Genomic DNA, 26,842 nt, shown 5'->3' with positions numbered 1-26,842 from the left:
CAGCCCCGTCCCGCGGCTCACCTTCCGCCACCTCTCGCCCTGCGCGCGCTGGCACGACTGGGCCAGGTCGTCCCTCGCCGACCCAGGATTCGCGCCCGTCCTCCGCGCCGCGGGCGTCCACGACGCCATCGCGGCATCCACCGCCGCCGTCGCCCCCGACCGCCACGCCCTGTCCGCGTTGCTCTCGCTCTGGCACCCGGGCTCCCACGCCTTCCGCCTCCCCGCCGGCCCCGCCACCTTCTCCCTCGAGGACGCGCTGCTCCTCGCCGGCCTGGCCCCGTCCGGCGCCCCGCTCGACCGGCCCCTCACCCCGACCGAGCAGGACATCCGCGCCCGCCTCGTCGTCGAGAAGGAGAAGATCCAGGTGCTCCACCCGTGCGCCCGCAAGGCCCGCCGCGTCTCCGCCGAGGTCTGGCTCGAGTGGTTCGAGAGCCGAATCCGCCCCGGGGAGGACGACGAGCTGCGCCGCCTCGGCTTCCTCGCCTACTGGCTCGCCTTCTTCGTCGCCCCGCGCCTGCGGTCCAAGGGCGCCGAGCTGCCGGAGCGCGTCTTCGCGCTCGCCGCGCGGATCAGCCTCGGGGAGCGCATCGCGCTGGGGCCGGCCGTGGTGGCCAACCTCTACGCCGAGATGGACAGGATTGTTACTACCGGGGTTCAAGAGGGGGCGAGTGGCCGCGTCGATGTCTGGGCGCCGCTCTGGCTGCTGCAGGTGTGGCTGTGGGAGCGCTACGACCGCCTGCAGCCGCCGGAGCTGAAAGCGCCGGAGTTCCCTCTCTCCAATGTCCGGGCGCTCTATTGGTCTCGGAGGAGGAGGAAGACCACAGAAGAGGAGGCTTTGCGTGTTCTGCAGGAAGAGGATTCTTTCGAGTGGAGGCCTTACCTGCGCAATTCGCTCGACTGGGCTGAACCTGAGTGGTTCAGCAAGGAAACAATCTTGGTGAGCTCCAGAGGTAAGGATATGCCAGAGTGGTTGGAGGATTACATTGCGATTATGAGGCAAGCCGTGTTGACTGGATCGTATGGCGATGATATGGATAGTTCAGCAATGTACAATCCCCACATTATCGCGAGGCAGCTCGGTTATGATCAGGACGTGCCTTTTCCTCTTGTACATGGGTTTGATTCCAAGGGGATCAAGGTGTGGGTACCTGGCATCTGTAGACGCGGCGTTGCTAGCAAGGAATATGTTGCGTGGTTGAATGGCGAGTTTGTGACGCACCAGGAAGCTGACCGGTTTGTTAGGCCAGTTGACGAAATAGGCGCTGGCTCATCTCCAATGAATGCAGATACAGCAGCTGGTAAATCTGGAGAAAGTACAATGCAAGATAACAGAAAACGCGTCGGAGAAGGGCAGCAGCTAGCTCAGGGGAACAAAGCAGAGGTGATTGTCCTAGACCGTAGTAGTCCATGTGATATGGACTCCAGTGCAACCGCGGTGAAAAGAAAGAATGGGAACAGAAAAAGACGAGATGAACTCTCTGAAAATGGTGATATGCGCAAGAAAAGTAAGGTATTTGCCAGCGAGTGCCATGAAGGTCTGCAGCAATATGACGACGGACCTTCCATTGTCGGTTATCCTGAGAAGAATTCCTTGCAATTTGACGGCCAGAAGTACCATGGTCTCCAAAATGATCCTAATTGTGACATTAATAGATGTGATGAGCTGCCACAGCCTGAGAGTGACGATGAATGCATTGTTCTTGAACCAACATGTGAAGTGATAAACCTCGATGATGATCAGGAAGATGAGGACAGGCAACTTGTCCTCGTGCTACAAGAGTTTGTGCGCTGTGGGCTTTTCTCACAATGGGAGGAAAGCTCTGATGAAGATGAAGATGAAGGAGGTGAAGGAAAGAAAGAGACGCCAAAGAGGAGCGATGTTGACCCTTATGCTGAAGCAGCCATGAGGGAGTACCCTCGGTTCTTTGAGTTCATTCCCCAGAGACCACATTACAGAGGGTTGGTGAACACCAGTGACACTATACGAGATCTGGTCTGTAGTGGACTGTGGTTCATGTTGGTTGGCTTGGCTAGGGAAGTGCTCAAGACATCCTGTGATACAGAAGCTTTGGAGGTTGCATATTTGATGAGAAAAGCTCGGCAACTGGAACGAAATGGGTTCAATGTGAAGCATCTCATTGCCCGTCTGAGGGAGCCACAGGCCCGGCTTAGAAGGCTTGAGGATTCCAGGGCAAGGCTCGAGGATGCCCGGACCAAAGAGCAAGAACCAAAAGATGTGAAGTCACTCTCAAGCCATCTGTGTAATCTGAAACACAATGTCCTAACAATGCAGAGGCACTTGGAGGGAAAAAAGCAAGCTCGTAGTGCATCTGTGCGTGATGAGTCGAGCGAAGGAATCGATCTAGCCAGCCTGGAGAAGGAAGTAGAAGCTGCAGAAAAATACTGTCAGGCGATGAAGGATGAAGTAGCTGCGATGAGACTGAAATATGCTGGCATTTGACGCTTTTTTGGTCTGTAAATAGTACTATATAGTAGTCGCTGGATTCACAGTACGCACCTGGTAGCTGATCCGCGGAACTTGAGCTGATTTTAGGTTATGATGGTTCAGGTTCCAGTGGAACTTTGGAAAGGTGACGTACCGTAAACACAACCCCTGTAACGTGAGTTGGCTGAAGCATGTTCCTTGTTTTTGCTCCTGTAACAGGGCCTTTGTGTTAGCAGAACTGATAGTTTATTAGAGCTTGATTGTTATCCATGGACAATTTATTTGATAGAGCATAGACATTTATGTTCTCTAGTTTCATGGAGCGAGAAAGTAACCCGGCCTTTAATTGGGGCATTTGATCGGATTTCTACCAGAGCCGGGTTTCCTGACGCGCTGGCCTCAAAACAACTTGCACAGCTTGGACTAGTAAGTAACCTTGGCGGAAACGCCTGTATTTAACCCTTTTTTTCTGAAAGACTCAGCAATCGCTCGCATTCATTGTTAATAGCAGGAAGCAACGAAAAACAACAAGATGGTGAATGTCCTAAGACACGAAGATCCGAAGATCAAAAGAAAAAGAAAAACATCAGCCCTAATAGCTGCAGCACAACACTCCGTACAATCCATCCTGGACAACGCTGCTCCGACTCCGACGATGAACTATGAAGGAAAACTAGGCAAGGATCACCGAACAAGCCACCTATCTCGCGTCATCGTATACCATCAGCCCCACCACGGCTTCAACTTCACAACAACAGGTAGTCGAGGCACTCCCACAGACACGCCAGAGAAGAAGAGCCGACTACCATGACCGAGGTCACGCCTCCGACATTGCTCAGCACCGTCATCGTTGCCACAGAAGCCACCGTGCACGTCCAGTCATAGGAAGCACCAAAGGGATCAAAGTCTTCAAGGCGGCGCCCTAAAGAGGGGAACGACGTTGAAGACGACGCCACCGCCCGACCCTGCAGCAGGATCTGTGCTTTCACCCGAAGGACTTGACCCGGGAGCAGTGGCTGTGAGATTCCCGACGACGCCTCCAAGGAGGATAGCGACGCCCACAGGCGCCATCGCCGCCGGCCGGCCAGCATCGGCCAGGCTTTCACCCGGAGCAGCCACTCCCACGCAGTAGGCCGAGGTCGACTCGTACCTCTGGACCGCGCACCCCGCACAAAGCAAGCACGCCACCGCTATGCAGGGCCACCAACAAGCCTCCTAGACGGCGGGCCTGCAGAGACTAGATCGGGTCCTGCGCCCCACATCCAACCGCAGTCGGAGCCTCCGTGCTCCTACAAGCGACAACTGGGCACCACCAGCAGCTGACAATGCCCCTTTCGGGCCGGCAACCGCGGACAGCCTAGCAGATCCAGCCCGCCAGCACTTGTCTGCCCCCTCGCGCCCTAGCGCGGCCACGCCCGCTGTAGCCCTTGCGTGCCGCCTCGCTCCCTCCAGCGTCGGATCCCGCGCACTCGAGCCGTCGCCTCGAAATCGAGGCCCCTGGCCCGAAGCCACCCTCCTCGGAGCTGCTAGATCCGCGGCCTCCCCGACACAGCCATGCTGCGCCGCCCTACGCGCGCCTTCCCGTGCTCGAACATGGCCGCCCAACCCGTGCGCGCACTAGCGCGGGAGCAGCGCCCTGGATCCCGCCGAGATGAGCAGCCCGCTCTGCCGGAGCTTAGGCAGGAGGAGGAAGTGCTCCGTTGACGATGTCCTGGACTAGGGTACTCACCACGTCGTCTCCCGACCAGTGGGTCAGGCCGAGGACGCCCATGGAGGTTCACTAATAGGCCATTTCGGGCAGCCCATGACATATACGAGGAAGATTCCACAAGACTTGGTGATCAAGACAAGGACTCCTCTCCATCGATGTAGCCGACTAGGACTCCTATTATCCTAGGCATCCGATACATAATATAAACCGAGGCCAGGCTAGTCGATAGATCATTATGACATTCATCATCATACCCCTAGGGTTTAGACCACAACTTACGATATCGAGGTAGATCAACTCCGTACTCGATACATCATCATCAATATTAACAGGAGCAGGACGTAGGGTTTTACCTACATCAAGAGGGCCCGAACATGGGTAAACATCAACTCACTTCTTCATGTTACCATTGATCCAAGATCCACAGCTCAGGACCCCCTACCCCGAGGTCTGCTAGATTTCTCTCCGACAATGGTGTTTTCATTGAGAGTCTACTGTGTGATCACCGTGTTTTGATGGGAATTTAGATCGGCTCCGGCATGATCTACACGTCGGGACCGAACCTCATTGTTGACGTCAGCATCTTTGTTACCGGCTTGACTAGAAACACTACATGTCAGATCATTAAGATCGGACATGTGCCCTCATCAACTTCAACTCCGATCTCTATCAAGATCATGGAAAATCGTCCATGGAACTCGGGGCTCAACGTCAACATTGCCCTCGCGTGATTGTGCAGTTTTTTTTAGACATTGGATTCATGTTTGTCGTCCCCACCTCCTCGAGTGTCGCTTTGATGATTGCTTAGGTGGAACTCTGCGAAATTGAGTGTATAACAACCCTGCAAAATTTCATCGCGTTCCGATGGAGGAATCTCCGGCATTCTCCGATATATCGGAGCCCTGTCGAATCTGGACGGGAATCTGGACGAGTTTGGGATGATGGGTCCTGCAGTTAGCTCAGACTTCTTTTGGAATCCAACCGTTCATCAGCTGCGGAATTCCCATATCAAGCACCCCTCAAAATATCAGCTCGATCCGACCATTCAAACTTCGGGAAACATCCGATTAGTGCATCAATTTTCGGATCTGTTTTCTGCGCGAAAATGAATCCGATCCAAGTTCATCTTTTTCATAAGCGGGTTAGCGAACGTCCTTTTTGAAGGAAATTCTTATTTAGGGATTGTGTTTTGTCCTCAAGCAGATGCCAACAAATTTTGAGTCTTTTCCGAGGCTATCCTCATTGTCACGCCGGTGTTAAACTAACCCGACAATGTTGCTCCACAGGTGCTGACCTGCGCCAGCATTGACTGCGTCATCGCTCCATCGAGCCGATACCAACCATCTCGGATCATCACCTCGGTGAGCCGACCAAGTGTTTGGCATCGTGAAGGACAAATAATAATCAAGACAAGATCGTCACCCCATGGATTGCACGGGTCGGGCGTGCCGGCATTGTCGCGCGGTCATTTCATCCAGCCGACATTGATTGTGTCACAAGTTACGACCTTCATAGCATCACCACTCCGTTGCTTCTTCAAACCGGTGTCCACCATGTCGACCAGCTTCGACACCTCAGCTGGCATGGGGGCTGCAACGTCACCTTACCGACCTGCCCCGTTACCTCGGCTAGACCGGGGGCTTTGTTATCTCTTTATCAACCTACTCCAGGGACTTCGGGGTCACCAGTCGACCAACTTTGTCACGTTAGCTGGACCGGGGGCTTCGCCTCGCCACATCGATCGCGCTACGTCACCACTTCATCAAGCTGAGCTCCTCGCTCGGTCACCTCGGGCTTGACGGCTGGGACTGGCGTCTTCGTCCCGTCACAAGATCGCCCCGCATCATATACACCAAGCACATTAACCAGCTAAGTCGCTTTCATTGCTGAACATTTTCAGTTTTTAATTTCTGTTCGGTTCGACCAAGCATTATATTTGTGTTAAAAAAAGAGTTGTGTGTCAAAAGTGATGTCTGCTAAAAACAACTTTCTTTGCCTAGGTAACTGGGGGCTCTTAAATCTATATGAGCCATTTTATAATAAATATTTTTTCTTCTAAGTCGTTGCAAAGTCTTTCTCTAACACTCCTTTTTCAACTCGAGTGTATGGTCAATAGCCGGATAGCCTGGTTTCTCCCTAAAGCCGCTTGATTTTAGTTTGCTATATTGGTCTCTAAGAAGCACTCCGCCTTCGGGATATGGAGGTTGAAGCCGAAGGCTGACCTACTTGAAGTTTAGAAGATCGGATGTATCATGTTAAAGCATGACGGAAGGAAACATTTATTTTAAGACCAATTTTCGGATTGGCACCAAAACACTTGATCTAGTTTGGACGTCAAATTTTTACGTAAGTTTTTTGGCTTTTCGAGCTTATGGCACTTTTAAGCTATTTGTATGTTTTTTATTTCAGGAGGCGGGACATCCTCATGACCGAGGTGCCCCGCGTAATAATTCAGCTCGGGAGATCTTTCCGACCGACTGCTCGGCATCTTTCCGGCCAATCTACACCTCGGTGTTGGCAAAACGCACATGACATCTAGACTTGTTCCTGAGGAGATTCAATCCTCAGGTTGGTCGGCCGCACCCAACCTGAGTCTCGGGGGATACTGTGCATCTCCAGCATAACCTCGCAGTACAACGTCGGATGCCTTTAAAGCATCGGCAATATCAACGGGGGCTGCGACTAGAGCTAAACCCACGAAAAGCCAAGGTACTCTGAGGAGTCCTCGGCAAAATGTTCTCGGATATTGCTTTATATCCATCAATTTCAAATTGTATCTTCAGTCAATAGTTGGGTTGCCCGGCTCCTGTGATTGCCTCCTACTTTACGCTTTGTTCGGCTAGGTGTGCAAATGGCGAACCACTACAATTGTGCTTCCATCTCGAATGGTTAAGCGCCTCAGTGGAGAAATCCGAAAACTAACTGTCACAATGGGCGTAAACTGGTCAGCGATCCGATGATTGTGTCAAACTATAAATCGACAGAGGTTACCCCGTGTTAAACGATAGACCTTTCATAAAACTGGAAGAAGTGTTAATGGCTTGACTTCGGCTGACGCCGAACACTAACCGGGGGCTAGTAACTGGCCTCCCAACTTTAAGCTCCTATGACTAAGTGAAAATTATAAAGTCTACATATGTGATTGTCTTGTTTCCGCTAACGCAACCGCGTCCGGGCACCGGGATGTTGGCTAAGGGTTGTCTTGTTACTGCGGAAACACCCTGCGTAGCATTTACAAAGGGGTAGAAGTCGATGATGGGCCACTTTCAAATGATAAACGGTCGCAATGGAGTCAAAATAAACATATATCATGAACATTTGTATTTAGTATACAAGCGCTTCCTTCCGTTCATCGTTATAAAGCCATAAATATGCATCAAAATTTACTTAAGGTTTTGGCCAAGCCGGTTTGCCTGGCTCCTGTGCTTACCCCCTACGTTTCAGATAGTTCGGCTAGGGGTAAAGGGAGCACCTCTGTGATTGTTACTTTCGGGTCATCCGGGTTAGTACCTCAGACTAGGTGAAATTGAAAGCTAGCCATCTTAAGAATATAATTGGTCAGCAACGATGGAAGTGAAAATTTAGGTTCACTAAAGACCACAAAGTTCGGAAACTTCCCCAAATTAAATCCTCAATATTTTCCTCCCACTTTGATCAGAATTAAGACTTCACGATCATGGTCAACATGATAGCCTGGGAAAGGAACTTATAAAGGAACTATTTTTCCCAGAAGATGTTCCTCACATTAAATAGTAATATAACATACCTCTTCGTGTACCTTTGTTTATAAAGCCGTATGGCTGGATTGCCTTGTTTGTTGTAAATCTTTACCCTCATAGAGACTTTATAAAGTGGGACAACATTCCCCGGCTACTGGCCGAGGAGGTTGAAGTCGACGGTCGCTTAACAGAGTTTTTTACAATGCGGATCCGAGCATTAATGATATAAAGTACTTGGATATATAGAATCATTACACATAAACTACGAGTAAGTCAATTTACTGCAGCCCATCTTTTAAGAGTCAAGGGCACAATTTCGTTGGGACAACCGAACAACTGACATAATGCTCTCATAATTCCCTATTGGCATTGATTTCCTATCTATTAATCCCCTTGGGGCCGACCTTGGCGAGCTCGGCTTTCCCTAGCTCCCAGCTCCTTTAAGAGATCTTTATTCTCTTTTCGAGAAGTCTATGTTAAACACAACAAAATTTTCTGCCAAGCAGATATCAATCCTTAATTCGATCACCCGTGCCTACATTAAGGCTCGGGGGCTATTGGGCTTAGCCATTAACGGGTTAAATTGATCCCCTGATCTGGTGTTGCTGCCCGACCAGTGGCTCAGGGGCTACTACATTGACGATTAAATGCAGACAATTTACAAAGTGCAAGACAATTTCCGTGGAGATTACGATCCTCAGGTGCATGTCGGATTTTAGGCCAACACACATACCTTGAGGGCTACTGGCTATACATCTCGGTAGAGAATAAATGACACAAATCAGAAATAAATTTCGCAAATAAATTGCTCAACCAAGATGTTGCACCACCATGAAAGCATTGCGGCATAAAGCTCGGATGAAAGTGGCTAGCTCCTTAGAGGACTCTTCCGGCATTAAGCTCGGTTGAATTCCTTCAACTTTTTTAAGACTGAAGTAACCTATGACACCTCGGGTGCCGACCAACATTGGTGTTGGGCTGCAAGAGGATACCTCAGATGCAATCTGACATTGGAGCTCAGATGCAAGAGGGCACCGCTGCATGGGAAAAACTTTGAACCCGAGGTGTGGCGTAAAAATAACAAGGCATTGATAGAGGCCGGGAACTTAAAGGGGCTCCTCGGATGCCCGACGTGTGAACTCTTCGGATACAACTCGGCGATCCTCAAGATCGAAGATAGGAAGATTTGTTGAACCAACTTTCAAGATCGACGACCGAAGACGAAGAATAGCCCGAAAGAACCGAGGAGCGTCCCCAACTTGAAGACCGATTCAGGGGGCTACTGACGGTGTCCTAGACTAGGGGTACTCACCACGTCGTCTCTCGACCAGTGAGTCAGGCCGAGGACCCCCATGGCAGTTCAATAATGGGTCACTTCAGGCAGCCCATGACATATACGAGGAAGATTCCACAAGACTTGGTGACCAAGACAAGGACTCCTCTCCACTGACGTAGCAGACTAATACTCTTCTTATCTTAGGCCTCCGGTACATTATATAAGCCGAGGCCAGGCTAGTCGATAGATCATTATGACATTCATCATCATACCCTTAGGGTTTAGACCACAACTTTCGATCTCGAGGTAGATGAACTCTGTACTCGATACATCATCATCAATATGAACAAGAGCATGACGTAGGGTTTTACCTCCATCAAGAGGGCCCAAACCAGGGTAAACATCGACTCCCTTCTTCTTGTTACCATTGGTCCAAAATTCATAGCTCAGGACCCCCTAACCTGAGGTCTGCCGGATTTCCCTCCGACACCTGCCGTCGCCGGGCCGCACGGGCTTTGCACGATGACGTCTGCCGGCGGCGGTGTCGTGGTTCTAAGTCTGATAGTAGTGTGGGGGGTACTAAAGGAGAGGCAAGATCCTAGCTATGGTGTAGTTGTACACGCAAGAGTTTTACGAGTTCAGGCCCTTCTCGGAGGAAGTAACAGCCCTACGTCTCGGTGCCCGGAGGCGGTCGCTGGATTATATGCGTGTGAGTTACAGGGATGCGAACCCTTTACACTGAGGAGGGGGGTGGCTTATATAGAGTTCGCCAGACCCCTCCGGCCCTCAGTTATGCAGGGTTTAAAGTACATTAAGACAGGGTGTTACTGGTAACGCCCACATAAAGTGCTATGAAGACCATAAAGGCTATTTAATGACAGACCGTTGTGTGCAGAGTGACTTTAGATCTCCTGGCCGTTGAGTGGTTAGCTTCATGGTCGAGTGGTTATCTTCATGGTCGAGTGTCCTCGAGTCCGTCGAGTGGATCACCTCTAGGTCGACTGACAGGTAGTTTCTTCTAGAGATGTCCTTGGGTAGGGTAATTTAGACACGTCCATGACCCTACCCTAGGTACATAGCTTCATCATTAGCCCCCGAATGGATCGGGTTTTGAGTGGAGAAGGAGTTGAGAATTTTTCCGACCCGTTTCTTGTGCTGTGAGCATGTCTTGTCTTAGATCAATGAACTTTTAGATGACGGCATCAACTTCTTTTTCAGTCACCTTGATCCATTCTTTGTATCTGTCGAGTGAAGTTTTCGCTTGGGGAGTTCCGAGTGCCAGAGCGGAGGAGATCTTCTGCCTGACGAGTTGTTCTGCAACTCGCGGATTCTATGGGATTTGAATTTTGGGAAGTGCGCGGGACGGGGCGAGGCCGCAGCAATCGGACGGGATAAGGCAGGGACGCCTCGATCTCCGCGCCACCTTTTTCGCCACGTATCGCGCGCGCGACTCTTGCGGGATTTGACAGGATCGTCCCGGCCCACATGTTAGCCACTCGGAAGCAGCCCTATATAAAGCGCCGGACAGGGATTTTTCAACAGTGCGTCCTCATTTCTCCCTCTTCACCAGATTTCTTCGCCGCGTTAGCTTCTGCCTTAGTGCCGCTGCTCCGTGCGTGCTTCGCCGGCGACGATGGTGAAGGAGAAGACGATGACTCTAGAGCGGGCGAATAAAGCGACGACGAAGGCGAAGGGGAGGGGAACCAGTCGGAGTGGCTCTTCATCAAGGACCGGCCTGCCGCCGGGCTGGATCCAGGGCGACTGTATCCGCTCGACAATTACTCAGGCAGATCTCGACGACCTGGCCGACGGAGGGCTGATCCCCCATGGATCGGGGCGGCTCCCGGAGAGGGAGTCAGAGCCGCAACCTCAGGAGGGTGAGTGCGTTCTTCTAGCCACCCACGTCGACCGTAGGTTTTCTTTGCCGCCCCACCCTTTCTTCCGGGGGTTTCTGAATTTCTTTGGGGCACAACTCCACCACTTCACACCCAACTCCATAGTGTACCTCGCCGCCTACATGTCTTTGTGCGAATGCTTCTTGCGTTGCCGGCCTCACTGGGCCCTCTTTAAGCACATCTTCACCTGTCGCTCCCAGATGGTGAAGAAGGAAAATCCGAGTGACGAGAGGACACATGTGATTCAGATGTGTGGGGGCCTTGGGATCCAGTTGAGAGGGAAAAGTTCTTTTCCGACCATGGTTTTGCCCGACTCCGTCCGTGGGTGGCAGTCGACTTGGTTTTACTGCAAGGACCAGCCGATGCCAGGGCAGTCGACCGGGCTCCCTCCCTTTTCCATGGAACGAGTGAGGAAGCCCTCCTCTTTGAAGGTGGTCCCGGAGGAGAAGGCGCAGGTGAAGCTGTTGGTCGAGCGTGTCGTGCAGCTCATTCGCGACGGGGTGACTAGCATGGACCTCCTGGAGGTCTTCCTCCGGCGGCGCATCCAGCTGCTCCAATTTCGGGACCATCCTATGTGGGTGTATTCTGGAACTGAGGACACCACTCGGATCCACCCGGAGGAGATCGATGGCGTCACGCTGGAGCGGTGGATGGGAAGCATTACGGGGAACAAGGACAACCCCCGAGGAGCCAGGAGCATCGTTCCACTCGACCAATCATATGAAGTTGACATGGTCCAACTCTGCATTTCCGACTGTGATTCTGTTTTTTCCATTCTGTCTTGTTTGAAATCAACCGACTGACTTTTGTCTTGTTTGCTGTCTTCTAGGTCACGACTGAAATGTACTCGATGCCCAACGGGGCGCATGAACAAGCTGAGGAGGGAGAGGCGAGTGGAGGCGAAAGTGAGAAGGAGGAGTGGAAATCTGACGACAAGGGGGAAGAGGATGAAGACGGTTCCATCGAGGAGGAGGAGGAAATGGAAGTCGACCCTCCTCGCATAGAAAGGCGATCCAAGCTCGCCCATGATCCCGCGAGGGAGCGCAGCAAAGCGGTTGCGCCCGTTGTGCCGTCGACAAAGCGTCCTCGGACGGCCTCTCCGGCGCCGACTGAAAAAGCGTCGAAGCATCCGCAGGCGGAGTCATCAAATCCGCCGAAGGCCTTGCCTAAGATGAAAATGGCCATTCCCACTATCTTCGGGTAACAGCAGGATCTGTGTTTCCTTGTTCAGCTCGAGCTAACTTCCGGTCGACTCATCGACTAACCGACTAGTTTCTGAAATCTGTAGTGCTGCTACTTCCGAGACCTCTGCCAAGGACGGCGACCAAGAAATGGAAGACACTGTCACCTCCAACCCTGGTATGTTCTCTTGTAGTTTTTGCTTTTGGTCGACCGGATCTTCATTTCCAACTCTGGATTTATCTTGCAGCTCCTCGTCACATCATTGATCTCCCCGATGACGATGACGAGGTGCCCGTGAAGGCGAGGAAGAATAGACAGGCCGCGGCTGGCAAGGCCACTCAGACTGCGTCAGCACCTGAGGCACTGGTTCAAGAAGGTGGCGACATCACTCGGCATTCCGTGACCTTTGCTGTGCCGCTGACGAGTGCCCAGCCTTCGTCGTCGACTGCTGAACCGCCCTTCCTTTTCGCCACACACCACGTCCCAGAGGACTAGGCGGGCGCAGCTAAGGAGGCTATACGCCAGGCGGGGATTATGATGGAGCAGGTGAAGGCGATCCGGGAAGCCAGCCAAGCGGCTTATGATGCAAGCTCAGCCCTTCAGAGCAATGTCCAGGTTAGTTGGCAACCGCCTGTTCTGTTAGGATATGTTATTCAAAGATTTTCTTTCCAAAAAATCTTTGTGTCTGTACACCCACTGGGTGTGTCGATTGGATTTGTAGACTGGTGGGGGCACGCTGAGTGCACCCACTGGGTGTAGTCCACGAGACTATGGTGGACTGCTGGCATTCGACTGTAGTCTTTGTAGTTGAAATTTCTTCACTCGGTCTGGTCGGACCATGTTGAGTGGAACATTAGGACCTGTGGGAGCACGCTGAGTGCACCCACTGGGTGTAGTCCCCGAGACTATGGTGGACTGCTGGCAGTCGACTGTAGTCTGAAGAACTCTCTCTTCCCTCCCCTTTTTTTGTAGACTATGATGAGACCATAATCTCTTTGTTCCTTTTGGTCGACTGTTTGGATCGAGTCGGTAGAACCAGTGGGGGCACGCTGAGTGCACCCACTGGGTGTAGTCCCCGAGACTATTGTTGAATATTTTGATTCGACTGTAGTCTTAGAAACGTTACTGTTTTTCTCTTAGTCACTCGGAAGTAATCTCTTTTTAATGTCTGTCGACTGTCTCTTTGCAGAAATCTTGCGAGCTCGTGGCCCGTTATACTGAGTTGGAGAAGAAACATATCCAGCTCGACCTTGACTTAAAACTTGTTCAGGAGAACTTTCAGACGGCAAAGGACGAGGCAACAGGTACGATTGGTGAGAACTTGACGATTGTTTTTATCTTTCTGCCCATTATTGATTCTGACCTCCTTGCCATTTTGCAGAGAAAACGAAGGTGGCTCTGATCAAGAAGGACCAGGAACTTGCTGAGGCGCAGAAGGCTGCATCGGACAAAATGAAGCTGGCGGAAGAAAAGCTGGCTTCAGTCGGCAAACTCGAAGAAGAGAACGCCAACCTGAAAGCTGCTCTTGACGCGGCCAACAAGGAAGTCAGTCGTCTGAAGAACGACAAGATTGCTCTGAGTGATAAGGCGAGTGAACTGGTGGGGAAGAAGAATGATCTGGAAGCTTATCTGGGAGGGCTCGCCAAGAAGCTGTTCCTCATGCTTGAAGGTAACCTCTTTCACTCGACTGACTTGTCACCATTGATTCATCGCGGAACCGCCGGTTCATGTTTGACTTGCATTTACATAATTCTGCCAAAACTTTGAGGAAGAAACCAGTCGAGTGGAGACAGGCTTGGATCCCATCAACTCTCCAATGAAGGATGAAGCTGCCATGAATGTGCTTCGACTGGAGTCTCGCATCGCTGGTGTGGTGGACTATCTGGCCCGACTGAAGGCAGCAGCGTCGCGAATCGACACGACACTCTGGCCAGGGGAGACGCTTCAGAACGACCTCGAGTCTTTGATGACTCGACTGAATGAAGTCCCAGGCCGAGTGTAAGAGTGGAAGAAGTCTTCTGCCAGGTGCGGTGCTGATGTAGCTCTGTCTTTAGTTCGTGTTCACTTCAATGATGCACGGGAGGAAAAGCTGGCGTCCCTTAAGGTGGCCAATACTAAGAAGCATGACTTCCATCCTTCATGGAGACATTCATTGCTGCCGCCACTCGGATTGCTGATGGAATCGACCTGGACGAGTTCGTCACGCCCTCCAGTCCTCCACCGGAGGAGTAAAAAACTTTTATGCTTGATGCCTTAAATTTGCCTCGGAATGCCGAGTGGTTTTTGTAACCGATAAACTTTAGCAGGCTTGATGCCTGAGCACTTCTGGATCCGTAGGATGTTATCTGAACTTGATGCCTGAGCTTTGCGGTTGAATATGTTTGCATTCGTCTTCGAACGACATTGTTCTTTGCTCGGAATATATTTTTGTGCTTGGGACTTGCTCTTGCAGGATGGAGCACAGATTCCAGTCGGCTTGCGTCCTTGTGACCCAGGATGAAGCGCACTGTCGGAGTAATGGGCCACGGGTAGGCTAACCCGAGCCCCAGAACCTTTCAAAACATTAGGGCAGACTGCGCCCCTCAAGACCCCACGATGAAGAGCCGCCTCCTGGGAGTCGGCAGCAACTGTCCCTCATGGCCGAGTCCCAGGGACGACTTCGAGTTAAGCCGACTCTTGGCAGATGGCTTTGAGTTAAGCCGACTCTTGGCTGACGACTTCGAGATGAGCCGACCCTTGGCTGGCGACTTCAAGATAAGACGACTATGGGAGTCGGCCCGTGACTCCAACCATCTCCTGCCTTCGCCACGATGGACGGGGCGGGGTACGGTCACTGCATGGCCGTCTCTACCCTGCCTACGAGGGGCTGGCATGGCTACAGTGTGCCGTATCGCTGGAGATCTCCATCATGGCGCAGCACTGTTGCCATGTCTGCCCTGACCTCAGCCTCAGTGGGCGGCGCACTGTGCCCACGACGGCCTGCCTGTACGGCCCGGAGACGGCAGGACCCGCCCGTCAACGGGAGAACAGAAGACGGCGAGAGCGCCCCGAAGGCGGACCCGTGGGAGTCGGCCCCCTGGAGTCGGCCAGCCCCTCCCACGGGCCCCGCACGCCATTAACCAGACAAGACGGGGAATGGCGACAGTGATCGTCCGCCAGACGGCGGCACTATTGCCATGACCCCATGACCAAGCCAGCGTCATCAGAAGCACTGCTACAGTACCAGGCCTGTCGGTGGGCCCCAGCAGTCGGCGGAGAAGACGGTGGCCTGAGAGACAGATGGCTGGGACCCGCGCCCAGCCAAATTACCATTGTATCCCTGGGGGCAGGCCTATATAAGCCCCCCGGGGCACCCATGCAAGGGGGATAGCTTCTCTAGTATTAGACCCGATCATATAGGAAGGAGGGAGCTAGCCTTGCCCTCTCCTACCTCCAAAAAACAGCTCTAGGAGCAACCTTGTATTCATTTTGCCATAGTGATCATGCGGAGACCCCGCAGAGTAGCATTAGGGGTGTTATCTCCTCGGAGAGCCCTGAAGCTGGGTAAGATCCGCCGGCGTGCATGTCTTCGCCTAATCCCGCTTCCGGGCACCGGCGACGCTCTACTCGCTCCCACCATGACAAGCCATCCTTTGGTATATGTCGTACCCAACCCCCGACATTTGGCGCCCACCGTGGGGCGAGGTGCACCGTCGTCCGGAGACCTGCTCTGGACGGGAACCCTATTCCTCCCTGGCGAGTGCAGCCAGCCCGGCACGCCAGACGAAGTCTGTGCCGACGCGCTGCATGGCACTGAGATCGCCTGTGCAGCCAGCTGCCTCGCCGAACTTGTCGGCGAGGTTCGCCTCTCCGACGAGCCTGCATCCGACGCAGGCGCGGGCGGCCCCGAGAACCTCCTCGCGGGCCTCCTCGACCAACTCCACGTCGCCGACGAGCCTGCCGTAGACCTGGAGTCCATAGGCTCCACCGACCCGATGTTGGTCGACTCCGACACTGCGTCGATCGACACGTTGACCACCAACGTGGTGGTCTACGACGAGCCGCTCCCTCACACTGAGAGCGGCGGAAGCACCGTCACAGAGGTTCTCGTCCTCGATCATGGCGAGCGCTCCGGCGAAGGCGCTCACGACCTGCTCGACGCGGCTCTGCAAGACCTATCCGCTCCGATTCCGGGGGATGCCGACGCCGAGACGCTGGAGGCACGCCGCCTTCAGCTCGTTGAAGGCGAAAAGAAGCTGGCGAGCATGAGACGCTTGTCAGAAGCCTACCAGTGCGAGATGGATCGCGCTGTGGGCGGCTCGCCGGCTCCAACTGGGCCTAGCCACCTAGGCGCGGTCCGGTAGCGTGGCGCGGCCATCGCCAACCTGTTCGGGGCCAATCGCCCTGTGTACGCCATGCCTGCGGAGAACATCCGCGCCGCCCAGGCGGCGGCGGACGAGCTCGACAACTTCGAAGGCGAAGAGCGCCGCTTGATGACGGAGCGAGTTCAGCAACTCCTCGACGCGGCTGCCGCGCAGAACGAAGCCGGCTGCCGCACGGAGGCGCCGCAATGACAAAACGATGACTTGCCTCCCCGCCGAGATCAAGGCGCGATGTCTCGGACGCCGACTGGCGGAGTCCGAGGAAAGAAAGACAAGGAGCCGGCTCTCAGCCACAGTCGGACTCGCATCACCATCGAGCGCGACCAAGATGGCCGCCCCAAAGCGGTAGAGCGGCGGGACGACTATCTGCCTCCTCCTCCTCGCAAATAAAGATGAGTTTCCCCGCCACCCGTTGAGCATCCGACTCTCGGTGACCGCCTTGGCTGCCGAGAGGGAGTCGGAGAAAATGACGCCCGCCACCGGATCGACGGACTCCATCGATCCCTGGTGCTGGAAGAAGAAGACAAGTTGGGTCCTCCCTGTTTCGGGCCCCGCATCCGAGATGAGCCCTTCCCCAAAGGGTTCACGCTCCCCCGAGACACACCCAAGTACACCGGCACCGTGAAGCCGAAGGACTGGCTGATTGATTACTCCACGGCCGTCAATATAGCGAACGGCAACAAGCGTGTTGCCATAAGGTATGTTCCACTCATGCTCCAGGGCACGGCCCGGACGTGGTTGAACAGCCTGAAGCCCCGCAGCATCAACAGCTGGGTCAACTTCACCGAGGACTTCATCCGCAACTTCACGAGCACATACAAGCGGCCTCCCAAGCCTCGCCAACTCTCCTTGTGCGTGCAAGGCCCCAACGAGTCAACTCGCGACTACCTCACGCGCTGGGCCGAGCTTCGGAACTCCTGCGAGGGCGTGCACGAGGTGCAGGCTATCGAGTACTTCACTGCCGGGTGTAGAGAAGGCACCCTCCTCAAGCACAAGCTCCTCTGCGACGAGCCGGAGACCCTCGACGAGCTGCTGATCATAGCAGACAAGTACGCCACAGCCGACTCCTCGATGAAGGCGGAGATTCAAGTTATTGCGACTGGCAAAGTCGCCCCTCAGGCTCCCAGAACTCCGACTGGGGACGCCGGTCGGCGGCAACCTCAGAACGACCACAAGCGCAAAGTCCCACAGCCGGCTTCCAGCAGCCGGCAAGTTGCGGCAGTCGAAGACCAACAGCCAGACGAGCAGCCTCCGGCCAAGCGGCACAAGGGCGGCAAGTCCAACTGGTTGCCGGCCTTCTCCTACGAGCAGACCCTAGATGGCCCCTGCAAGTTCCACAGTGGCGCGAAGCCGTCAAACCACACCACCCGGAAGTGCCACTGGCTCACCAGAATCACCAAGGGAGACGGCCTCCTACCTCCCCCGCCTGCTGGGCCGCCGCCTCCACCGCCGCCCCAGCAGCCGGCTGTCAGGCCAGTCGGCGCAATACAAGACGAGTACCCAGCAGAGCATGGAGCCTATGTGGTGTTCACCAGTGTGGCTGACGATCGACGCAGCAGGCGGCTGCTGCAGCAAGAGGTGAACGCAGTCGCGTCAAGCACTCCAGAGTTCATGCACTGGTCCGGAAAGCCTATCAGTTGGAGCAGAACTGATCACCCAGAGGTGATGCCGAATCCGGGCTCCTACGCCCTGGTCTTAGACGCCACACTCACCACTGATAGGCGGGCCGCTCGTTTCTCGCGAGTGTTGATAGACGGAGACAGCAGTATCAACATCCTGTACAAGGATACCATGGAGAAGTTAGGAATCAAGCAAAGACAGCTTCAGAGCAGCCGGACTATGTTCCACGGCATTGTTCCTAGCCTTTCCTGCTCGCCAATCGGCAAAATCCTGATAGACGTCCTCTTTGGGGACAAAGATCATTTCCGCCGAGAGCCAGTTTGGTTTGAAGTAGTGGACCTCGAAAGCCCGTACCATGCGTTGCTTGGCCGACCTGCTTTGGCCAAGTTCATGGCGGTCCCCCAATACGCCTACCTCAAGATGAAGATGCCGAGTTCCAAGGGGATTCTAACCATAGCCGGCGACCACAGAAAGTCGTTCGCTTGCGCGGCCGAAAGCAGTCGGCTGGCCGAGTCCTTGGTGATCGCAGCTGAGAAGTGGCTTCTTGATCGGGTTGTGGCGATGGCCGGCAAGCAGCCCGAGATGTCGCACGACCCCAAGGAGTCGGAAGCAGAAGGATCGTTCAAGCCGGCCAGAGAAACGAAGAAGATACCCTTGGACCCGGAGCACCCAAAGAGGTATGCTGTCATGGGTACAAACCTTGACAGCAAATAGGAAGGCGAGCTCGTCGATTTCCTCCGTGTGAATCGAGACATCTTCGCATGGTCCCCTAAAGACATGCCAGGTGTACCGACGGAATTCGCCGAGCACAAGTTACATGTCCGGTCTGATGTGAAGCCCGTCAGGCAGCCCTTGCGCCGCCTGTCAGAAGAGAAGAGAAGAGTTGTTGGAGAAGAGATAGCCCGACTCCTGGCAGCCGGCTTCATTATGGAAGTGTTTTTCCCAGAGTGGCTAGCAAACCCAGTCCTGGTGCTGAAGAAGAACAAGCAGTGGCGGATGTGTATCGACTACACAAGCCTCAACAAAGCTTGCCCCAAGGACCCATTTGCTCTGCCGAGAATTGATCAGGTGATAGACTCCACAGCCGGATGCGAGCTGTTGAGCTTCTTAGACGCATATTCTAGATATCACCAGATCAAGCTGAACCCGGTTGACAGACCGTAGACTGCCTTCATCACGCCGTTTGGAGCCTTCTGCTACCTGACCATGACGTTCGGCTTGAGGAATGCTGGCACCACCTTTCAGCGTTGCATGCAGAAGTGCCTCCTCAAGCAACTCGGCAGAAACGCCCACGTCTACGTCGATGATGTGGTGGTGAAGACGGAAAAGCGTGGAACACTGTTGGAAGACCTCAAGGAAACCTTTGAGAATCTGCGCCAATTCCAGATCAAGCTCAACCCCGAGAAGTGCGTCTTCGGAGTACCAGCCGGCCAACTCCTTGGCTTCCTGGTCTTTGAACGCGGCATAGAGTGCAACCCTGTGAAGATCAAGGCCATTGAGAGGATGGAAGTACCCCGCCGACTGCTAGATGTGCAAAAGTTCACCGGCTGTTTGGCGTCCATCAGCCGATTCATCAGTCGGCTGGGCGAGAAGGCTCTCCCCTTATATCAGCTCATGAAGAAGATGACCTTTTTCGAGTGGAATCCCAAGGCGGACGAAGCTTTTCTCCAGCTGAAGAAAATGTTGACTACGCCCCCTGTGCTGGCGGCCCCGACTCCCAAAGAGCCCATGCTCCTGTACATTGCCGCCACCAGCCGGGTAGTCATCACAGTCATTGTAGTCGAGCGCAAGGAGGAAGGCAAGGCGCTACCTGCCCAGAGACCAGTATATTACCTGAGCGAAGTACTGTCGGCCTCCAAGAAGAACTACCCCCACTACCAGAAGATGTGCTACGGCGTGCACTTTGCCGCCAAGAAATTGAAGCCTTACTTCCATGAGCATCCAATCACTGTGGTCTGCACAGCCCCACTTGCCGAGATCATTGGAAGCCGAGATGCTTCTAGCCGAGTGGCCAAATGGGCCATCGATCTGGCTCCCTACACCATCTACTACCAGCCCCGCACCGCCATCAAGTCGCAAGCACTGGCCGACTTCCTCGTCGACTGGGCCGAGACCTAGTACCTACCGCCAGCGCCCGACTCCACCCATTGGCGGATGCATTTCGGCGGCTCCAAGATGCGCACCGGCTTGGGAGCCGGCGTCGTCCTCACTTCCCCCAAAGGCGACAAGCTCAGATATGCGCTGCAGATCCATTTTGCCGCCTCCAACAATGTCGCTGAGTACGAGGCGCTCATTCACGGGCTCCGGCTTGCCAAAGAACTCGGCATTCGCCGGATCCTGTGTTATGGCGACTCTGACTTGGTGGTCCAGTAGTCATCTGGCGATTGGGACGCCAAGGATGCAAACATGGCGAGCTATCGCTTCCTTGTGCAGCAACTCAGCGGATACTTCGAGGGGTGCGAGTTCCTCACGTGCCAAGGAATGACAACGACCAAGCAGACGCCTTGGCACGAATCGGCTCCACCCGCCAAGCAATACCATCCGGCGTCGCCCTTCGGCGCCTCCTCAAGCCGTCTGTCAAACCTTCACCAGAATCAGACTCCATCTTTGTGCCAGCTCCACCTGAAGAAGTCGGATCCGATCCAAGAGCACTCCAGTCGAAGCCGGCCCGGGGACTTCAGAACGCGGCCCGGGGACTGCAACGACCAATCCGATGACTCCAGAACTCGGCCCGGGGACTGCTCCAGTCGGCCCGGGGACTTCATCAATCCAGCAAGCGGCTGCGAACTCCAACCCGCCGCCTCCCAGCCCAGCCGCCCTTGTCCAAGTCGCAGTACCGGTAGTCGAAGAAATAGCAGCACCCTCATGGGCACAGCCCATCCTCAAGTTCCTGGTGAGCAAAGAACTGCCAATTGATGAAACCTTGGCTCGGCAAGTACAACGCCGAGCAACAGCCTACACCATAGTCAATAGAGAGTTGGTCAGGCGTAGCGTCACTGGTGTCTACCAGCGTTGTGTCAAGCCAGAGCAAGGCCAGGCAATTCTCAGAGACATCCATGAAGGCGAGTGCGGCCACCATGCGACTTCAAGAGCACTCGTCGCCAAAGCCTTCCTGCACGGTTTCTTTTGGCCAACTGCCCTAGAAGAGGCCAAAGAATTAGTCCAAAAGTGCAAAGGATGCCAGATGTTCCGCTCCAAGCCACATCAGCCGGCTTCCGCACTCAAGACTATTCCCATCGCCTGGCCCTTTGCGGTTTGGGGCCTGGACATGGTGGGACCATTCAAAACAGCACGAGGCGGCCTAACTCACTTACTTGTCGCGGTGGACAAGTTCACCAAGTGGATAGAAGTAAAGCCCATCAAGAAGTTGAATGGTCCGATTGCAGTGACTTTCATCGCCGACATCACGACTCGGTATGGCATACCGCACAGCATCATCACCGACAATGGCACAAATTTCGCCAAAGGTGCCTTGGCCCGTTTCTGCGCGACTCAGGGCATCCGACTGGACTTAGCGTTTGTTGCCCATCCGCAGTCAAACGGCCAGGTAGAGCGAGCAAACGGCCTCATCCTGTCTGGCATCAAGCCTCGACTGGTCGAACCACTGGAGTGTTCGGCCGGCTGTTGGCTTGACGAGTTACCAGTCGTCCCCTGGAGTCTGCGCACGACTCCAAACAAGTCAACCGGCTTCACACCCTTCTTCCTCGCCTATGGTGCTGAAGCCATCATACTGACGGACATAGAGTTCGACTCTCCGCGAGTCACCATGTACACCGAGGAAGAAGCAGAAGAAGCACGTCAAGACGACGTCTGTCGGTGTCAAAACCGGCGGATCTCGGGTAGGGGGTCCCGAACTGTGCATCTAGGCGGATGGTAACAGGAGACAAGGGACACGATGTTTTACCCAGGTTCGGGCCCTCTTGATGGAGGTAAAACCTGTTGGGGAACGTAGCAGAAATGCAAAATTTTCCTACGTGTCACCAAGATCTATCTATGGAGAGACCAGCAATGAGTAGAAAGAGAGTGCATCTACATACCCTTGTAGATCGCTAAGCGGAAGCGTTCAAGTGAACGGGGTTGATGGAGTCGTACTCGTCGTGATTCAAATCACCGATGATCAAGTGCCGAACGCACGGCACCTCCGCGTTCAACACACATACAGCCCGGTGACGTCTCCCAAGCCTTGATCCAGCAAGGAGAGAGGGAGAGGTTGAGGAAGACTCCATCCAGCAGCAGCACAACGGCGTGGTGGTGGTGGAGGAGTGTGGCAATCCTGCAGGGCTTCGCCAAGCACCGCGGGAGAGGAGGAGTACCTGTGAGAGGGGGAGGGCTGCGCCAGAACTTCGTCTATAGCTCCCATGCGCCTCCCCACTATATATAGGGGTGGAGGGGCTGGTTTCTTGCCCTCCAAGTCCATTGGGGCGTTGGCCAAGGTGGGAGGAAAGAAATCTCATTATTTCCTTCCCCACCGATTGTTATCCCCCCTTTTTAGGGATCTTGATCTTATCCCTTCGGGATATGATCTTATTCCTTCTAAGGGGGAATCTTGGTGCACCTTGACCAGGGGTGTGGGGCCTTGCCCCCACTACCCACGTCCATGTGGGTCCCCTCATGCAGGTGGGCCCCACTCCGGAACCTTCTAGAACCTTCCCGGTACAATACCGAAAAATCCCGAACATTTTCCGGTGGCCAAAATAGGACTTCCCATATATAAATCTTTACCTCCGGACCATTGCGGAACTCCTCGTGACGTCCGGGATCTCATCCGGGACTCCGAACAACATTCGGTAACCACATACAAACTTCCTTTATAACCCTAGCGTCATCGAACCTTAAGTGTGTAGACCCTACGGGTTCAGGAGACATGTAGACATGACCGAGACGTTCTCCGGTCAATAACCAACAGCGGGATCTGGATACCCATGATGGCTCCCACATGTTCCACGATGATCTCATCGGATGAACCACGATGTCAAGGACTTAATCAATCCCGTATTCAATTCCCTTTGTCTATCGGTATGTTACTTGCCCGAGATTCGATCGTCGGTATCCAATACCTTGTTCAATCTCGTTACCGGCAAGTCACTTTACTCGTTCCGTAACACATCATCCCGTGATCAACTCCTTGGTCACATTGCGCATACGATGATGTCCTACCGAGTGGGCCCAGAGATACCTCTCCGTTTACACGGAGTGACAAATCCCAGTCTCGATCCGCATAAAACAATAGATACTTTCGGAGATACCTGTAGTGCACCTTTATAGTCACCCAGTTACGTTGTGACGTTTGATACACCCAAAGCACTCCTACGGTATCCAGGAGTTACACGCTCTCATGGTCGAAGGAAGAGATACTTGACATTGGCAAAGCTCTAGCAAATGAACTACACGATCTTTTGTGCTAGTCTTAGGATTGGGTCTTGTCCATCACGTCATTCTCCTAATGATGTGATCCCGTTATCAACGACATCCAATGTCCATAGCCAGGAAACCATGACTATCTGTTGATCACAACGAGCTAGTCAACTAGAGGCTCACTAGGGACATATTGTGGTCTATGTATTCACACGTGTATTACGATTTCCGGATAATACAGTTATAGCATGAATAAAAGACAATTATCATGAACAAGGAAATATAATAATAATACTTTTATTATTGCCTCTAGGGCATATTTCCAACAGTCTCCCACTTGCACTAGAGTCAATAATCTAGTTCACATCGCCATGTGATTAACACTCACAGGTCACATCGCCATGTGACTAATACCCAAGAGTTTACTAGAGTCAGTAGTCTAGTTCACATCACTATGTGATTAACACTCAATGAGTTTTAATTTTGATCATGTTGCTTGTGAGAGAGGTTTTAGTCAACGGGTCTGAACCTTTCAGATCCGTGTGTGCTTTACAAATCTCTATGTCATCTCCTAGATGCAGCTACCACGCTCTATTTGGAGCTATTCCAAACAACTGTTCTACTTGGAGCTATTCTAAATTATTGCTCCATTATATGTATCCGGTCTCTCTACTCAGAGCTATCCGGATAGGTGTCAAGCTTGCATCGTCGTAACCTTTACGACGAACTCTTTTACCACCTCCATAATCGAGAAAATTCCTTAGTCCACTAGTTACTAAGGATAACTTTGACCGCTGTCCTGTGAGCCATTCTTGGATCACTCTTGTACCCCTTGACTGACTCATGGCAAGGCACACTTCAGGTGCGGTACACAGCATAGCATACTGAAGAGCCTATGTCTTAAGCATAGGGGACGACCTTCGTCCTTTCTCTCTATTCTGCCGTGGTCGAGCTTTAAGTCTTAACTTCGTACCTTACAACTCAGGCAAGAACTCCTTCTTTGACTGGTCCATCTTGAACACCTTCAAGATCATGTCAAGGTATGTGCTCATTTGAAAGTATTATTAAGCATTTTGATCTATCCTTATAGATCTTGATGCTCAATGTTCAAGTAGCTTAATCCAGGCTTTCCATTGAAAAACACTTTCAAAATAACCCTATATGCTATCCAGAAATTCTACGTCATTTCTGATCAACAATATGTCAACAACATATATTCATCAGAAATTCTATAGTGCTCCCACTCACTTCTTTGGAAATACAAGTTTCTCATAAACTTTGTACAAACCCAAAATTTTTGATCATCATCAAAGCATACATTCCAACTCCGAGATGCTCACTCCAGTCCTTAGAAGGATTGCTGGAGCTTTGCATACTTATTAACATCTTTCGGGGTTGACAAAACCTTCCGGTCGTATCACATACAACCTTTCCTCATTAAAATCGTCGAGGAAACAATGTTTTGACATCCTATCTTCAAGATTTCATAAATAATGCAGTAATCGCTAATATAATTCCAACAGACTCTTAGCATCGCTACGAGTGAGAAAATCTCATCGTAGTCAACTCCTTGAACTTGTCGGAAAACATCTTAACGACAAGTCGAGCTTTCTTAATGGTGACATTTACCATCATTGTCCGTCTTCCTTTTGAAATCCATCTGTACTCATTAGCCTTACGACCATCAAGCCGTTCTGCCAAAGTCTACACTTTGTTTTCATACATGGATCCTCTCTCGGATTTTATGGCCTCAAGCCATTTATCGGAATCCGGGCCCACCATCGCTTCTCCATAGCTCGTAGGTTCATTGTTGTCTAGCAACATGACCTTCAAGACAGGATTATGTACCACTCTGAAGTAGTACGCATCCTTGTCATCCTACGAGGTTTGGGAGTGACTTGATCCGAAGTTTCATGATCAATATCATAAGCTTCCACTTCAATTGGTGTAGGTGCCACAGGAACAACTCCCTGTGCCCTGTCACACACTAGTTGAAGAGACGGTTCAATAACCTCATCAAGTCTCCACCATCCTCCCACTCAATTCTTTCGAGAGAAACTTTTCCTCGAGAAAGGACCCGATTCTAGAAACAATCCATATTGCTTTCGGATCTGAATTAGGAGGTATACCCAACTGTTTTGGGTTTCCTATGAAGATGCATTTTATCCGCTTTGGGTTCGAGCTTATCAACCTGAAACTTTTTCATATAAGCGTCGCAGCCCCAAACTTTTAAGAAACGACAACTTAGGTTTCTCTAAACCATGGTGTCATCTCATCGGAATTACGTGGTGCCCTATTTAAAGTGAATGTGGTTATCTCTAATGCCTAACCCATGAACGATAGTGGTAATTCGATAAGAGACATCATGGTACGCACCATATCCAATAGGGTGCAACTATGATGTTCGGACACACCATCACATTATGGTGTTCCAGGCGGTATTAATTGCGAAACAATTTCCACAATGTCTTAATTGTGTGCCAAAACTCGTAACTCAGATATTCATCTCTATGATCATATCATAGACATTTTATCCTCTTGTCACAATGATCTGCTACTTCACTCTGAAATTACTTGAACCATTCAATAATTCAGACTTGTGTTTCATCAAGTAAATATACTCAACATTTACTCGAATCATCTGTGAAGTAAGAACATAATGATATTCACTGCATGCCTCAGCACTCATTCGACTGCACACATCAAAATGTGTTACTTCCAACAAGTTGCTATCTTGTTCCATCTTACTGAAAATGAGGATTTTCAGTCATCTTGCCCATGTGGTATGATTTGCATATCTCAAGTGATTCAAAATCAAGTGAGTCCGAACGATCCATTTGCATGGAGTTTCTTCATGCATATACACCAATAGACATGGTTCGCATGTCTCAAACTTTTCAAAAACGAGTGAGTCCAAAGATCCATCAACATGGAGCTTCTTCATGCGTTTTATACCATTATGACTTACATGGCAGTGCCACAAGTAAGTGGTACTATCATTACTATCTTATATCTTTTGGCATGAAAATGTGTATCACTACGATCGAGATTCAATAAACCATTCCTTTAGGTGCAAGAGCACTTATTCAGGTTTAATACTAATCTTGATGGTAGAGGGAGCGTGCGATGTTAGATCACATCAAACTTAGAAACACTTCCAACACATATCGTCAGCTCTCCTTTAGCTAGTCTCCGTTTATTCCGTAGCCTTTTATTTCGAGTTACTAACACTTAGCAACCGAACCGGTATCTTATACCCTGGTGCTACTAGGAGTAC

The 26,842-nt window shown here is 52.2% G+C and overlaps 1 protein-coding gene across 1 annotated transcript in view; it reads left to right on the top strand.

The window, feature by feature from the left end:
- The window catches only part of LOC119279930, a 3,964-nt gene extending 1,307 nt beyond the window's left edge, over positions 1–2,657 (top strand). The window contains exon 3 of the mRNA XM_037560982.1: positions 4–2,657. Coding sequence (XP_037416879.1) covers positions 4–2,461 — 2,458 coding nt within the window. The 3' untranslated portion in view covers positions 2,462–2,657. The remainder of the gene's footprint in view (positions 1–3) is intronic.
- The last annotated feature ends 24,185 nt before the right edge of the window (positions 2,658–26,842 follow it).

This window comes from Triticum dicoccoides, chromosome 3B, assembly GCF_002162155.2.
Source record: "Triticum dicoccoides isolate Atlit2015 ecotype Zavitan chromosome 3B, WEW_v2.0, whole genome shotgun sequence".
Lineage (NCBI taxonomy): Eukaryota > Viridiplantae > Streptophyta > Magnoliopsida > Poales > Poaceae > Triticum > Triticum dicoccoides.
This window is presented reverse-complemented; position numbering and strand designations above follow the sequence as displayed.